General features: G+C 39.8%; 1 protein-coding gene across 6 annotated transcripts in view; it reads right to left on the bottom strand.

The window, feature by feature from the left end:
- Window positions 1-1,830: 1,830 nt before the first annotated feature.
- The window catches only part of LOC102228922 (IQ motif and SEC7 domain-containing protein 1-like), an 80,998-nt gene continuing 65,560 nt past the window's right edge, over window positions 1,831-17,268 (bottom strand). For 3 of the 6 annotated variants that reach the window (XM_023325097.1, XM_023325098.1, XM_023325099.1), the window contains 10 exons: window positions 15,854-15,976; window positions 14,112-14,278; window positions 13,081-13,220; window positions 12,676-12,705; window positions 11,741-11,866; window positions 11,536-11,635; window positions 9,092-9,253; window positions 8,807-8,983; window positions 6,921-6,970; window positions 5,267-6,502 (listed from right to left, as the gene is read on the bottom strand). In XM_023325097.1, the coding sequence (XP_023180865.1) occupies window positions 5,972-6,502; window positions 6,921-6,970; window positions 8,807-8,983; window positions 9,092-9,253; window positions 11,536-11,635; window positions 11,741-11,866; window positions 12,676-12,705; window positions 13,081-13,220; window positions 14,112-14,278; window positions 15,854-15,976 (1,606 nt within the window). In that variant the 3' untranslated portion in view covers window positions 5,267-5,971. Of the gene's footprint in view, window positions 2,334-5,266; window positions 6,503-6,920; window positions 6,971-8,806; window positions 8,984-9,091; window positions 9,254-11,535; window positions 11,636-11,740; window positions 11,867-12,675; window positions 12,706-13,080; window positions 13,221-14,111; window positions 14,279-15,853; window positions 15,977-17,268 lie in introns of those variants that run through there. The other 3 variants (XM_023325101.1, XM_023325100.1, XM_023325102.1) reach the window with 3 other exon arrangements.

Here is a 17,268-nt window from a genome sequence, read left to right as displayed (position 1 = left end):
GGTTGATGACGTCGGTATTTTCACCGGAGATGCTTTCAGTGTCCCTCGTAAAATATATGTCCAAAAAGATTTTTTTAAAAATAGACCATCTTAGACCATTGCCAAGTTTCTTCTCCCTCATTTGTTCTTATTTTTCTTTTTTTATTATTATTTAAAAAAAAATAATTGTTTTTTTATTTTAAAAAAAACAACAACACTTTTTTTTTAAAAAAAAACTTGAAACCATTTCGAAAAACTCTTTTCTTTTTTTTTTTAAACGTAAAACTATTTCTAAAGACACTCAAAAGGTTTTATTGTTAGTTTGGTTTTTATGTTCTACACCGGAACTCAATGACTAGATTGCTCGTCACGAAAGTTACCGAGTTTGGAGAGCGTCTAAACAAACAGATGATTTCTTTAACAGAAAATGTGACTTTGCTGCGCAACACTAGCCCAACCTCACTGCTTTATCAGCCCAACTTACAGTGACGCTGAAGTGCAACGCACTTCAACAAATTACTAAGCACAACTACATATTAATAAACACAACAGCAAAACCGTAATGCCTAAGCACAATTACAAATTAAGAAAACACAATGACATTAACAAAACAGTGAGAAACATTGCTGATTGAAGGACACCACGTTTTACTTTAGACCTGGAAGTAACTTTTACAGATATTTTTTTAGTTTATATCAGAACCCCGGTTTGGAATGCTTTAATGAATATTAGATCATGACTGCCTAACACACACTATGAAACAAGGTATTGTTACAGTCATGCCTAAATGTGGGAAAGATCCAACTCTTCTGGATGATTTAAGACCTACCACACTATTAAATAATGATTGCAAACTCCTGTCCTACATTTTTGTTAACAGATTAAAATCCGGCACGTCCCAAATTATTTCTGACAGTCTGGATTTCCAAAAGTACATATTCACCTTATTTTGGACCTAATTGGCTATAACCACTAAGGTTGAAAATGAAGGTTTTGAATTAGACTTCTAAAGCCTTCGATCTGATGAAGCATGAATTTATGTTCAAACCTTTGTATCAATTTTGGTTTGGAAAAAATATATATATTGTTAATGTAATTAAAACATTTTAGGAAGATACAAACAGCTCAGCGTGTTCGTATCCCAAATCTTCCTAAGATTTAAGATCAACAGAGTTTTCTATCAGTCCATCTTCTCAAACAACCTGAATGAAGTTTCTAAAATTCTCTAATTTGTTGAAGCATTTTCGAAGGCTTCAGGTCTTAGATTACATTTAAACAAATGTGAAAATTTGCCCTTAATAGACTGTCATGTACCTACTGGTTTTACTAATCCTGTAAAATCCAATGTCAAATATCTGGGTGTGTATATAAATAAAAGATAAGTCAGAATTAGAAATGATTGACTTCAAAAACGTAAAACTAATTTGAATAAGTGGACACAGAGATTTTATATTTACACATAAATACATTAAAGTGGGGTGATGAGTGCGAGAGGGGCAGGAAATCATAAGATCTTGTATCTTCTACCTGCTCCTGTTTGAGCAAATAATGTAAAATTGCATGTCAATTGGGCATCAAAATTTGTTTTCTTTTCTTATTTTTGCTTGTTTGAAATAAATAGAAATATTTCTCACCAAACTGGAAAGTATTTCTAGGCTGATCTACCCTGCAGATACACTAGGAACACCCAATTCAGCTATCAAATCTATTAATTGGATAAATTTTGATTTTATATGGATGCAAAAAAACCCCTATATATAATGACTCTGGTAACCAGCCCATGCTTAGCTGAAGGAAGAGCTCATACAGTCATTCACATCAACCATAAGTAAAATAAAGAGGCACTTCAGCTCTTATAGTGCATCGTTTTATTATGTTCTCCATAATTGTCACAGGACTGGTTTTACATTAACAGGGAATTTGTCTACTTCCAAACAGAGCGCCTTCCCTTCAACTTCCACGCTCCACCGCAAGAGAAGGAGAATAGAAGTAAAGGTCAGGAGCATGAAGACCGTGTGACGTTCCTGGACCTCGTGATAATTCAGTCGCATCAGAGGCAAACAGCAGCAGCTCTGTGATTATGTGGAAGTCAGGGGGAGCAGGGATGCACTTTCAATACACCTGTAGACATTGATAATAATTATACCTAGTTAAAAGTATAATTTACAGAGTATGTACAAGCATTTATCATTCTTTGCTACCACAAAAAACAACATACCATCCACTTCCAAACTGCTCCACACGTCACGTTTAAATTACCAGCAGCTTTTCACACTCAGCAACGTGTCGCAATGTGCAAAGAGTGAACAGGAGCGCGTCGGAGTGACAAGACCGGATGACACGGCAGAAATAGTCTACATGTAAACAAGCAACAGAGATAAACCAGATTGTTTTAGTCACACACGCTGATGATAGAAAACAATAAAAATAAAAAAAATAAAAAAAAATGGACAGATTAAAGAAAACGTAGGCATCAACGGCTTGCAGCAAAGCATCTCACTCTGAATTTGGACGGGTTCGGTTTGAAACCCCTTCGTTAGCTTAGCTAGAGCTAGCATGACTGACGCCGGACCAAGCCGCTCTGCGGGAGGCCAGCTTTGTGAATCCGTTTCGTTATTTTTATACTCAGAACAATGGTGGCGTATTACGGATTCCACAGAACATGAGCATCATAAAGTTCGTGTTTCAGTGTTTCCTCCCGTAAAGCAGGCATACGATATTTTCACGGGGCTTTTTGAATAACGTCGTTGATTTGTGGCGCCATCTTTGCCACAGCATTAGAGTCTTTATTGCACAGACGCATATACTTTCTATCAATTACTTTATTATTATTTTTTTTATAGTATTTCTTGTAAACCACTGAATGGGAATTATTGGACCAGTGAGGAAAACTTGAAGCTTTGAATTTTTTTGTTTGTTTGTCTACTTGAAATGGACCGAAGGCCGTAGACATGCTGGAAAGTGAATTTTCAGACGTGTGCTTTTAAATAAGACGATTGGTCTAAAATGTGTCTACTGAAAGGTTTAGAGCAAATTAGTTGGTGGAATGGAAGAAAGAGGAATTAAAAAAAGAAATCGAGTAGTCTCAATGTAACCCAAAGATAAAGATGGTGAAAATATAAGAGAGTTCCTGTGAAAAGCTAAATCAGTGGTGTGATTTATAGGTAGGGAAGTTCTTGTGAAGGTTTTACAATCTAGAGCATGAATGGAGGTGGACCTTTACCCACACTTCAAAAACACAAAAACTTACCACACAATTTTGGTCTAGTTTCTAGAACAAACATCTTAGATCACTTTAAATAAGACAAAGCTAAATTAGAAGTAATTCCTCAGCAAGATGTAGGAGCTTGTTTTATGTCAATAATTTCTTGATATTAGTTCAAAAAAAGTTCTAGTTCCATTGGCAGATTATTTGGAAAATTTCTTGTCATAAGTGAAATAATCTGATCAATGGAGAATGTTTTCATCAATATCAAGCAACTTTTCAGCAAGATATAGGGGAGAGTTTCAAGTAAAGTTGCTTGTTAGTTTAGTCTTATTTCAGGTGAGCAAAGATATTTGCATTATAGACAAAGAAGATTTAGTGTTTTTGCAGTGAAGACCTGAAAACTAATGTTCAGACTCTCTCCTTCCAATCTGACTGAGCTTGAAGTAGAAAACGGGCAAAAAAAAAAAAAAAGTTTCAGTTTGTAAGTTCAAAGATGGTAGAAACATCCAGAAAAACCAGCGGCTGGACCTGCAGTGAACGGTGGCAACATTGATTCTCCACGTTGGTGATGCTCTACTTTTTGTATGCCTTTTATGAAATCCAAGTAAAACACACCTCTTCTGTAATTCTGTTCTAGCACTTTTTTATGTTTCTAATTAACCGAGATAGTTTTGGGAACACAGCGCCCCACGCTGAGTGTTTGTCTCAGTGTGGAAGGGGTTCACCGCGTCCAAATCCACGTGGACGCCGACTGCACTAAAACACCGCAGGACAAACAAAACCGCTAGACAAATAAAATCAGACAAAACAAGTAAAACAACAACAACAACAAAAACTTACATTAAAAAAAATGACAGACGTCATGTGCTGATATTCGTCACTCTAGCCACTGAAAATGCTACAGAGGCATCCAGCTGTCCCATAATATGTCTGCTGGGTCGCTGATATAAAACTGCTTTCTGAAGCGAGGAACGCACACAGGCGCCGGCCGCCACGGTCACGCCGTGACGGCGACTCGGCGGTGGCGTCTTCAAAACGCAAACCTGTCGAACCCTTCGAGGTAGCGGAGCAACACGGAACTCAAGAGTTTTACTTTTAAAACTCGTTTGACTTGAAAAGAAGAAAAGCGGAGCGGTTTACAGCCGGGAGCGAGCGACGGCCAACTCCAAACTCAGCAGACCGGATGGCCGACATCTTTAACACGGACGGGCATCCGGTGACCGAAGACCAGACCTGGTTCCTAACTACGGCCCCCTCATGTGCAGCTCTACTGAGAGTTTAACTGAAGCCATTTGCTTGGCATTAATTAGAACAGTAATACCCATTATTATTATTATTATTATTATTATTATTATTATTATTACTTTTACAAAATATAATGCACAACAGACATTGAGTAAATTTGAGTTACTACCTCGATAAATCCTGTCGGTAATTGGCACATTCAGAACTGCTACCAGAGATATATCACAGCGCACTGTGAGCTACTGCTACGTTAAATAACCGCTGTCTCTGCGACGCCGTCCAGTCGCGTCACCATTTAGCATTTTCTGTTAAATACATGGAGGTTAAATCCCGTTGCTTTTTTTTATGAATTTGAGACACACAGTGCTATACTGCAAAAAACATAAAATCCTACCAAGTCATTTCGATCTAGTTTCTAGTGCAAATATCTTAGCGCACTTGAAATAAGGCAAAACTAAATTACAAGTAACTTTTTAGCTAGATAAAGTAGCTAACCTTAAGTCAATAATTACTTAATATTGATGAAAACGTACAAATTTTTCAGTTATAACAAAATATTTTTCCATGTTATAAGTGACATAATCTGCCAATGGAACTAGAACTTTTCCATTAATATTAGCAATTATTGACTTAGAGCAGTGCTTCAGCCCCTCCTGCTCTGCATGTTTTAGATGTGCCTCTATTGCAGAACAGCTGATTCAAACGATTGCATGACCATCAAGTACTGCAGAAACTCGTTAATCACCAAAATATTCAATCCAGGTGTGTAGCAGAAGGGAAACACCTAAAACATGCAGGGCAGGAGGGGGCCTGAGGACTGGAATTGAGAAACACTGACTTAGAGCAAAGCTACTTTATCTTGCTGAAAAGTTACATATCAAGTTAGTTTTGTCTTATTTCAAATGTACTACGTAGGGAATTATTGGTGCCGATTTCCTTCATTTTGGGAGTTTGGTGATCGACCGATTTTTACACGTGAAGCCGATCTTATCTAGCTTGGCAAATGTCTAAGAATCAACCACTGTCCTCTTTTGCTCTCCGGTGAGAAAGGTTTTACTGACAGACCAGCCCACCATGTTATGTCGGTTATTTACAATGAACAACAGTCACCCCACTGTTGCCAACTCAACAACTTTCTTGCTATATTTAACAACATTTCAGACAAAAAAATTGGTATCAGCCAAAATCGGAATCGGCAGGTCAGGCTTTTTAAAAGATTGGTAATCGGCGATTGGCCAGAAAAATGCAATCGGTGCACCTCTAGTACCAAGACATTTGCTCTAGAAACTAGACCAAAAATACTTAGTAAGATATTTTGTTCTTTTGCCGTGCTTGTGGTCTTTGCATGAGTCTGTCTCTCCTGAAGCAGGCAGACAGAACTTGAAATGAAATGCAGGGGATGAAGGAGCAAAAGTTTGCAAAAACGTAACGCCAAACAAAGTCCATGCTCGAGTCTGGATTCATCTGCAGACCAGAGACCACAGTGTGACGATCTCATCCGGTAAAAGTCTTTACAAGGTCCTGTTTGCCATGATCCACTCACACCACTGTGCTGATGCCGCTGTGTTTGGGCTTGGTGCTGCTGCTGGGAACCTGAGATGCTGGCGTTGGCGGCGGGCCGTGGAGGTGGCCGCCGTGGGCAGAGTGGCTGCCGTGGCTGTGCTGCGGGTATGGTGGGTGCTGGCTGTGAGACGGAGGCGCGTGGCACTGGTGTGGCGCGCGCTGCAGATGGGGCGGTGGGTGGTAGTGATGGTGGTGGTGGTAAGGCGGGGGATTCTGGGTCACGTGGCAGAACGGGACGGGGTGAGGATGGACGGGAACGGACGAGTCCGACTCCGCTCGGGCCGCGTGGTGCAGGTTAGCTGGATGCGGGGCGTGGGAGATGAGGGTGGGGTGGGGGCTCTGAGGGACGGGGCCGGGGCAGGGCCCGGGTGACCTCACCCGCCTGGTGCCAAACAGAGACCCGAGCAGGGAGGAGGAGCTGGGCAGGGAGTGTCCGCTGTGACGGGACGCACAGTCTCGACCCGAAGGGGTTCTCCGCCGCATGTGAGGACTGCTAATGATGGAGCCCTGCAACGGAGGAAACAAAACGTCATGGAAACATAAGGCAAAAACTTCTTCATAACCACACAGATGCAGGAAACATGTTGAAAGGACAACTTCCCTAATGCACTAATATCGCATAAATGGAAGAGTAGAACTACAACAGTCGGCTTCCACATATGGGTTTCAAGGTGAGTCTAAGGTCAGCAGAGCAGCATGACAACATGAGTCTGAACTACAGCCAGTCTAGTCATGCAGTGAACAACCAAGCCTAATTCAACAGCCACAGCAGAATGCATGCACAGTGCTGCAAGCAAACAACGGGAGCTGCAAAACTGAACAGCACAGCACACAGAAACAATAAATCTCATAGAATCTGCACACTGAGAGCGAGCAACGCAAAAGGAGACCAGAGGCAGCTTGGCAGCGGCCGCTGGCTACTTACTTCCAGATTGCTGTCTAGTGATCCTGCACTGCTGCGTCTCCCGCGCTTTCCTGCCCAGGACACGGCACACGACAGATAAGACATGCCTGGTTAAAACATGAAGGCGCACACACCCTGTCTGTCCACAGCGGGGCGGTGCGGACACATTCTGAGAGCCACGCCACCAGCTAAGCAGCTGACTTTAGTCTGGGTGTTTGGGAAGCTAAGGGTCGGGGACAAAACTTATTCAAACTAACGCCAGAACATGGAGTCTGCGTGAGGAAAGTGAGGGTTTGTTTGAGCGGCTGCATGGCGAGGCAAGATTCTACTGGCAGGAGACTCTCGTAGCAACAGATAAGCTCCACTCTGAGAGACATGAAGGACGGGTTTATTCATTTTCAATATCATTTCCAAATGAGACAGAAAAGTCAAACACCCCAGGTTAAGATATTGGTAATTATAGCTTTCTCGCAATGGAACTAGCACTATTTATTTAACTTTTCATCTTTATTTCAGCTTATAAATAGCAAAACTAGAAGGTGTGTGGCGAGTGTGTATTCACCTTCAGCTCCAGCTCCAGATCTTTTGGTGTACAGACTGAACATTTCTCCAGCTGTTCTTTATGAAACAGCTCAGGCTCAGTCAGACAGTTTGGAGGACATCTGCTTGTACATTGTGCTCAGATTCCTAGTTGAAACTAGGTTGAGACTTTGACTTGGCCATTCTAACTCACAAATATCTTTTGACCTAAACCATCCGACTGCATCTCCAGCAGCGTTCACAGAGCTGTTGTGTTGCTAGAAGGATAACCTCCGTCGCACCTGAGAGAAGTTGAAATTTGAAATTCTTCAAATCAGACAAAATTGGTGTCAAATGTTTGTCCTGCGTTTGTGCTGGTTTGTGTAGCAAAATTCTTTGTTTGTGCCGCTTTCATTTTAAAGATATTAAGGAATGTTTCCAGAGGTCATAAAAGGTCAACCAGCCGCTCCTAAATTCTTCAATTCGGATAAAATTGACGTCAATCAACTCAACTACGCTTGTGCAGCAAAAACTTTTTTGTTTGTGCTGCTTTGGCTTTGAAGATATTAATGAAGGTTTAAAGGTCAACCAGCCCCCACATTTCCTAAACCAAAATGACCAAAATGACCCATGTTGTAGTGGGAGATAAGGAGACGTTGTGTTCGAGGTGATGTGCGACGCTTGTTATCGGCCACACCTGGTGAAAAAGTTGTAAGTTCAATTTTTGTCGACCTGGTGGTTGTCTTGGTGATTGGTTGACCTGGATTTTTATCTTGAATAAATGAGAAAAGGAATGATGTCCTTCCAGTTCACAGTTATCCACTGCTTTATGTCGTAATAAAATGCACTGAGGGTGGTGGTTGTGATTTTAAAAAAATAAGTAAAAACAAGTGAGCGTCATGAATTGTTTTTCAAAAACTGTATGGGGAACAGGCAACATACCTTATTTTTTATTCTCAAAAGCAGCTAAGATGAAGCTCAAACCAGTCGTGTCAGTTTACTGGCATCCTCGCGTTTTTGTGCTGCTGCTTTTCTGCAGTAAAGCATCTTCTGCTGTTGCTCGCTTTGCATGAATAACTGGAGAACTTTAATCCCTCCTTCTCGCTAAGAAGCTTGGATTGAGCACAGTGACCTACAAAGCGGTGTTCCTCCCTCCTGCTAGCGACGCAAGCCTATTAGTGGGCGGCTTCAAATAAAGAACACCGGGGTTGCCTCGGCAATGGCGTCGATTTCCTTCCCTGCTTCTGTACTGGTAGTCTGAATATCCAAATCTTCCTTTTCCCAAACGTCCAATGAAACCGGAGTGAAAGTGGGAGCGTTTGCTTTTCTCCAACCAAAAAGTAGAACAAGATGGAAGCCAGGGCACTGACGTAACATTCAGACCTCACCTGCATCTGAGAGATCCCGTAGGGAGCTGCTGAGCGCGCTCCTCTTTAGGCCCTCGCCGATGGCATAACTGTCGTCCAGGCTGGCTCGGCTCAGGTTTCCGTTCCCAGTTTCCTTCTTTAACCCAGAGCACTGGGACATGCTGGGCCTCACCAAACCCTTCTGCTTCTCCAGCTCAGCTGCGTACCAAACAAACACGCAACATCCGAGTGCCTGTCGCTTGGCCACCGCATACTTAAAAGGAATGAGAATGTGAAGAGAAAGGACAGTAGAAAGGCACTGCTTACTTTCTATCCGATACTTCTCCATCTCTTGGACTTCGGCAATAGATTCTCGCAAATCATCAGTAAACCTCTTGCGGTCCTGAGGATTGGGAGCATTGAAATTGATGAGGACCTTGATGTCTGCGCCAGGAATGGCCGAGGTCAGGCGCAGGCCGTTGGGATAATCTAAAAAAAAAGAAACAAAAGATCTTCATATCTAGGAGTGCTTCATACCTGGAGAACTCCTAAATATTACATTTTATATAATTAAACCGATTCATGGAGACAGAGAGGTAACTGTAGCTCAAATAACAGCCGAGTGCCGTCTTTGACAATGTGGAGCCTTGAAGCAGACGGGCCCCCTGGGTGTCAGCCAAGATCAGGCTTCTGATCTTTGGTTTGAATCCTATAGTATTTTTCTAATGTTTAGCTACTTCATCTTAAAACAAATTTTTGTTAGTTGCTGCTGGTGGCCCAATGCATTGTGGGATGCCTCACTGGCCGACCCCAAGTGCCACATATGAACCAGTTGCTAAAACTAAATAGCAAAGGCATCTTGCTATTATTAAGGAAGGAAAGTTATTTGGTTAGCTTAAGTTTTGGAAACAGCATGGCTCTGCTTTCCCTCCTGTTCGCCGGGTCTCGAGCAGATGTCGTCACGGCCGGCAAGAAACGGCGAAGCTCAATGACGTCACAGAAATGCAGAGTTTAATTCAATAGAAAACACCGTATGAATTTAACAAGAAAACTTCAGAGTACACAGAAGTACATTCTTTACCTGAGACAAAAGAATTAAAAGAAAAAAGAACAAAGGCGCCTTTGGAGACAGCTGATGCTTAAAAGCAAAACAGGGCAGTTGTCTGAATTCTTATTATTGAGCATTCCCTTTTCTAGTGAAGGCGTTTCTCTTTGTTAATATATGCAAATAGGGCGTACCTCTGTTTTGACCAACCAAGAGCTACCTTGGAAAAAACTTAGACCTTCCCCTGAGTTTTAATGACAAATATCAAGAGTCATTTTAGTTATTAAAATTATAAGTTATTTTCACAAAACCTATCTTACTCCTCTGCAGTCAGCTTCTCCAAAGATTTGAATCTTTACCTTATCACAAACAATAATGAGATAGAAGTCTTTTTCATCCTGTAAAACATAACATTCAAACCATTCCCTTTTGGTTTCCGATATTGTCATAGTTAGTACATTTTCAAATACATTCCATTTAACTAGATTAGTACTTGTAACTTGGGTAATATATTTTAATCTAACACACTATTGCTATTAATATTAAGAAGGTGTATCAGAAATTAAACCTCAGTGTTTCCAAGATTCCTAAGTTGTGATCAACTCCAGATGCAACTCTGAGCTCCTGAGAAACCCCCGACCTCTGACCTGCGAGCCGGGGAAGATATTCTTTATGGCCTCCTAATTTAAAACCTTTCAAGAGCTTTGTGTTTTATGGCTGATCTAAGTTACAGCCTTGCCAGAAAAATGTTTGTCTGTGAACTCCTGCTTGCATCTGCTTTTGTCCAAAGGAATGTTGGTCTACTTAAACACACATGGCATTAGCTTAACTATATTAAACCATCAAAAATAGCCATGATTCCTTAACACTATTAAACGTTATAAGGGAATAAGCTCTTTGGTCGAGACTTTTCCAATATTCTTGAACTGGTCTCAAGAGTTATTCTCATCATATTTCTTCAAACAAGAAAATATTAGAAAGCAATGTGTTTTAGGTGTGGCCTTAAAATACATCCACAGGTGTAACTCCAATTCACTCAGATGTGTCAGTGAACCTATTCGAGGTTAGTGCAAGGAAGCTTAAAGGTTTAACCAAATATGAACAATATAATATGCCAGGACTCAAACAGTTTATCTGAATAATGGTGATTGAGATAATCGTCAACTAATCATTCTCAGAGTAGATATTAAGTCACAACTATGCATGGAAAGCTTTCTCTATCTGTAAATATGGTCTATGCAACTCCTCAAGTGGCACGGTTTCAGCTTCACCCAGTTTAAGAGAAAAAAATAAAAAGTACAATAAAATATTCTGTTGACTGTCTTCTTTTAAAAAGCTTTTATTGGCTCTGGTGGCCTTTATTTGATAGTTAATTGACAGGAAAGTGGGTAATGAGAGAAGGGGGAAGACATGCAGCAAAGGTCACCAGGCCGGGAATCGAACTGCGACGGCCGCGTCGAGGACTAAGGCTTCCTTATGTGGGTTGTGCTTAACCTCTGCGCCACCACAGCACACCCTTGACTGTCTTCTTTGCAGAAAGTCAGAATAAAACAGATGAGGTCCTGGTCTAGTACCGGAAACACTTTGGTGGGAGAACCCAACCTGAAAACTCAGAAGCCTAATTGTGTCCTTATTTTCAGTGTTTGCGTTGTGGCCAAAGTGAAACTGGATCAGAACTGTGACTAAACACGAAACTTATTCAAATAAATAAAGAAAACATACTTACACTGATTCTCAAATAGCAGAACTTGCATGCTGTAGAGCGAGAAGGACTGACGAAAACTGTATGTCACGGAATTCTTTTTCTTTTGAAATATTTTGGTAACCTAAGAGAAAAATAAGCAGATGAGTCTTGCTGAGACTCGTTGATAAGCGGGAAAACCTTCAGTCTTAGTGTTTGTGGAAGAGTGGTTTGTCAGTAGTGGACGTACCACTAGCAAGTCATTAAAGAGGAAGATCTCCCTCTGGTGCAGGCCCAGCTTCTGTAGCTTGTTGGGATCAGGTACTTCAAACAACCTGCAGTAACACACCAGCCTTCGGTGGGGTAGTGACAGCACCTGCACATGATCCATAATCATCTCATCAGATACTCATAGATCATTTGAGAAGTATAATTAGCAAAAGCCCCCCCCCCCTTCTCCTCGCACTGCTGCCAATTCAGCAACTTTCTCGCTATATATTTAGTGACATTTCGGTAAATCGGTAATCGGAAAAAGTCAACTTGAGCAAAAGTTACACAAAAATCTGAAATGACATTCAATATAATAATAAAAGTTACTTCTTAAAAATTGCTCATACTCCAGTTTACATATTCATCTTCAGTCAGTTTAATAGATGAGCTCTCACTTTGCACAGCCTTTTTATTGTTGGGGTGTGTGTGCGACCTACAGGGTATTTGGCACCTTTGTGACACAGAAACACACACGCCAGCTACGTATGTCCACGGAGCACTGTGCACGTTTATAGAGGTTCTTTATGAAGGACATTTATTTTCCCTTTGGTCCGTAAAGCATCTTGTAAGTATCAGCTGCAGTGCAGCCGGAGGCGCCTGTTCCATCTATGAACAGATGAAAACGACCGACTTGGCAGCAGCTCAGGGCAGATACAGTAGGACGTCATTGCATAAATAAAATGTTGTTGTGTTCCATGCATCGCATCAGTCAGTTTAAGTAGGATGCCTATCAGTCCAGATGGTAATCCAGACCCTTTCACCAACCAAAGACAGCTCCGTTTTTTTAGTCTTTTAGATTAAACTAGTAAAATACAACGAATGTTCTTTGTGTAACGGGCAGGATGAGTCAAAGTTCAAGGGGCGTGAATGCTAACATGAGGATGCTACATATCTACACATTGCAATAATACTTACACAGCCAAGACCTTGGTGTAAAGACCCGATCTGCAATTACAATGAAAACACATTTTAAGATTATTGAACATGTGGAAACGTTTGTGATAGATTTAGGAAAACAGTACAAGTTGATGTTCTACAAGAAAGAAACCAGATTTACAAATCACAGCAAACATCCTGGAATATTTTCCAGGTTTTTTTTTTCCATAATAAAGACATTGTTATGGCTTTTTTGCAGTTCTGCCCTTGACAAAAAAAAAATCAACCAAAGTGGGCCAGGACATTTGTCACTGTTCTTATTTACACTTTACAGTCAAGTTTAAATGCATATTTCAGGATGTCAGCATGAAGGGCTCTTCAGAACTGGTGTCTAACATTATGAAGACAATAGCTTCATAGAATAAAGAATGAAAGCAACCTTACTGGTTTTTTCCCAACGATCAGTTTTTCCACTTTCTGAACCTGTGACACGTGATCTTCATTAGTCCTGAGCTCTCGCTTTCGAATCCGCTCATATATCCCCACCAGCATCTCTCGGGGTATGTCCTCCCCGTCGTCAACACCTTTCAGAAGATGAGGAAGAGAGATTGAGAGAGGAAGAGTTAGTTTCATTTTTATGGATTTATGAATGCAAATGAACTGCTGATTTTAGATTAATCTTGCTTTTCGCATTTTTAGCTACCTTATTTATTCTTAGCTAGCTTATTCGTTTTTAGCTAGCATATTTATTTTTAGCTAGTATATTTATTTTTAGCTGGTTTGTTAATTTTTAGCTAGCTTATTAGTTTTTAGCTAGCTTATTTATTCTTAGCTAGTTTATTCGTTTTTAGCTAGCATATTTATTTTTAGCTAGTATATTTATTTTTAGCTGGTTTGTTAATTTTTAGCTAGCTTATTTATTCTTAGCTAGCTTATTCGTTTTTAGCTAGTATATTTATTTTTAGCTGGTTTGTTCATTTTTAGTTAGCTTATTAGTTTTTAGCTAGCTTATTTATTCTTAGCTAGCTTATTCGTTTTTAGCTAGCATATTTATTTTTAGCTAGTATATTTATTTTTAGCTGGTTTGTGCATTTTTAGCTAGCTTATTAGTTTTTAGCTAGCTTATTTATTCTTAGCTAGCTTATTAGTTTTTAGCTAGCTTATTCATTTTTAACTAGCTTCACGGCGCAGTCACATTTAGCTTGCAGAAAGAGCGCAAAGCTGTAAAATAAAAGTAAACTGACCAATTAGATTTAGGTTTAGCTGATTTTGAATAATGCCCTCAGTTTAATGGGATTTTATGAGATAAGACAACACAAATTAGTGCGTAAGAGTGAAGTGGGGACTTTTAGTTTTGGGCCTTAATGTGACAAAAGGCACCGGACAAGTTAGGAGTTTAGTTTATGGTGAGTTGAATGTTGAAGCAGAGTTGTGACAGTGAGCTGGAAGCTGTGAGTGGAAGGAAAACAAAGCACCTCGAAGGTTTTTAACAAAGTCTTCCAGTTTCATCTTCCTCTCAGGCTTCACATTGGGGCTGTACATGTCGGTGTTGAGGAGGATGATGGCGAAAGCGAGGATGAAGATGGTGTCCGGGTTCCTGAACTGTCTCACCACACCGGGGTTGCAAATGCAATAGCGCTGGCTAGATATCAGAGACACAAACACACACACAGAAAGCCAAATGGTGTTTAGGTGGCATCATTTGTTGTTCTGTTATCAAGAAACCACAGATACGTCACATGCATCCCAACATATGTATGCATGAATGAAAGAAAAATAGGCTGTTTGAAAGAGCGAGACACAGTCAAACTTGATGTCCCAACAATGTTGAGTTGTTCAGACAAAATCTGATGATGTTGGGATTCTAAAAAAACATTTTGTATCATGTCATTCTGCTTTTATTCACATGTAACAGTTTTTCAGCTGCTTTTCCAAGGATCCCATTTGAATTGGAGCCCATTTCTGCTATGCGCACACAGACAAAATTGTTAATGACAGAAAAACCCACAACGGTCAAATAACTCGAAACTGACAAAAGCAACAAATAAACTTACTGAAAATAAGACATTGCTTTTGAAATGTGGCTCAGCATCATTTTAAAGCATAAAACTAGTGAAACAGATGTCACGAACTAGAAAAATAGGAACCGGGAGATTAATAGGCAGATTGGTGTGGCATCTGCAGGTATGGGTGCTATGCTGGCCTGTTTTGGTGAAGATTTATTGGCCCGTCTGCATTCCCATCATGACCTATGACCTCAAGCTCTGGACCGCTCTGCGTGGGCTGCTGCCCCTGCAACCCAAACGCTGGATTAAATGTACGTAAATAATGGATGGATGCTAGTGGTGCAATACCATAACCATGAGGAATGTGAAGCTACCTTGTGTATCCATGTTGCACATGGATACTGATGATATCATGATGCAAGCCATCATGACTTTAAACTTTGATTAAATCACACAAAAGCTTCTAATATTTCTATAAAAATTACCATAACAAAAGCTGATAATCCTGTTGCTTCCAAAAGACCAAAGACAAAATGTCACAAAGTTTGATTAATTCATTTTATGTGCTGAACTGTAACAACAACGTTCAAAAAGTGCCAAGGTCAAAATTACTAGCCTTATTCTGATTCTTCTAATATTTGTGACATTTGTGATTAAAACATCATTTTTTTTGGTTGCTCTAATGGGATATTCTAATTTTCTGAAACAATTTGTTTAGGTTTTTTTTTGCCTGTAAGCCATTAAAATTTGCACAAAAATGGAATTATTTCAATGAATCTCTATAAAATCACTGTTTCACTTTCACAGATGTCTGGCAAGAAATATACAACTTTTATGCAAGATTCAAATTTTTTGAGCTGTACTAGCAAATGACATGTACCCAACACCCAAAAGCAGTCTTAGGAATATTTTTCTTTAACAATCACTTGCCACAATTGCAAAAAAAATCTGAAGTCTGAAGTCCGTTAGCCTTACCCTCGGAGAATTTGAGTTAAAATACAAAACTAACCTTCAAGTGTGTTTTCTGCACTACAGAAATGGGGCTGAAAGCTGGTTTGCTATGTTCATATATCATAATAACACTATTGCATTCAATAGTGTTATTGAATATAGGAATATCATTACGAGTTTTTAAACATCGTAGAATTCCTTACCGTAGTCTTGCTGAGCTGATCATAGAAATGAATCCGTGTCTCACAGACGTTTCTCACCTGTACGCCTCGATCAGCCGCTCGACCTTCTGTGCCTCTCCCTGAACTCTGATGTGTGCCTGGAATTTCCGGAGCCCTTCATCCAGCTCCAGGCCTGAGAAGTCCATTTCATCCACCACACAACTGGAAAAAAGACCCACAGATGAAAGAATCAATAACAGAATCTCAATAATAGCATTATGTTAAAGTTTTTTTTTTTTTTTAAATGAACCAAATAATTGACTGGTGACCAGATTCAGATGCTTTTACACATGATGGTAATGATTAGTGATCACAAATGAAATATCAAATTTTTCTATCACATTCGTTGTGCAACACGGAACCACTTACTACTAAAACTCAATATGTGCAGTAGTTACCTGCAGTTGATCACTTTAAAGTGCAAAGTGAACGTCAAAGTCTATGCTCTTTTTTTTTAAACTTTTCCCAATCTTGCATAGACAAAACACAGAATACTTCCAATTTACCACAACGTATCTGTGCAAATGGCAAATGAATTATATTCTATTCCACTCTGAGTTGATGACTGTGACTCTCTAACACAGACCTCACAAGTAAAGTCTGTCATTGGAGTGAAGATCTGGAATAAACTCACTAAAGAGCTGAAGCAAAGTCCAAGCATGAGATATTTTAAGAAAAGACTTTAAATGGCTACTATTCAAAAGTATAAGGATGAACAGGGGTGATGAATTTGGCTGAGAATTACAGCACTGTGGATGCAATGGGGTGCAGGCGTGTGTATGTGTGTGTAAATATATGTGGGTGTGTAAATAGGCAAATATTATTTATGTACTGTATATATGCAGGTAGATGCGTATGTATATATATATGGGTGTATGTATTACTTTCATTTGGTTCAGGAAATGTATTATAGTTATTATTATTATTGTTTTATTGTTTTGGAAAGGATACTAGAAATAGGAAGACTACTTATGCTATGAATTAATGAATGGAAAGGGGGTATGATTATATAAGTTAAACTTCATCATACTCCCTTTCAGACTTACAGTCACAGAATAAGTGGTGTATTTACATGTACTTGAGTATGTAAATTTGATAGGTATTGTATTTTACACTTAGAAACATGAAAGTCTTTATTATTATTACATTTGTTGGTGATATGTCTGTCTGAAATAAATTATCATCATCGTCAAAAGATGAGACAATATTCTCTGAATGACGTCTATATGTGTCAAACTGTCACCATGAGAGTTTTCTGTCCTCCATTGATTCAGCTGTGTGTCAAGGAGGATTCACGGAAAGCTTTCTGAAACATCCTGTCCACCAACTGAAGCATCCTGTCCACCAACTGAAGATCTTTTGCTTCTGCCTAAAAAGAAGCTGCGTATTTATCAGAGCATCATACCACTTTCTTGAGTATGTTCTATTCCTGGTTATTTCACTTAAGTTCCAAC

Source organism: Xiphophorus maculatus, chromosome 20 (genome assembly GCF_002775205.1).
Source record: "Xiphophorus maculatus strain JP 163 A chromosome 20, X_maculatus-5.0-male, whole genome shotgun sequence".
In the NCBI taxonomy this organism is placed as follows: Eukaryota; Metazoa; Chordata; class Actinopteri; order Cyprinodontiformes; family Poeciliidae; genus Xiphophorus; species Xiphophorus maculatus.
The sequence above is the reverse complement of the archived record's forward strand: the minus strand, read 5'-3'. Positions and strand labels throughout refer to the sequence as shown.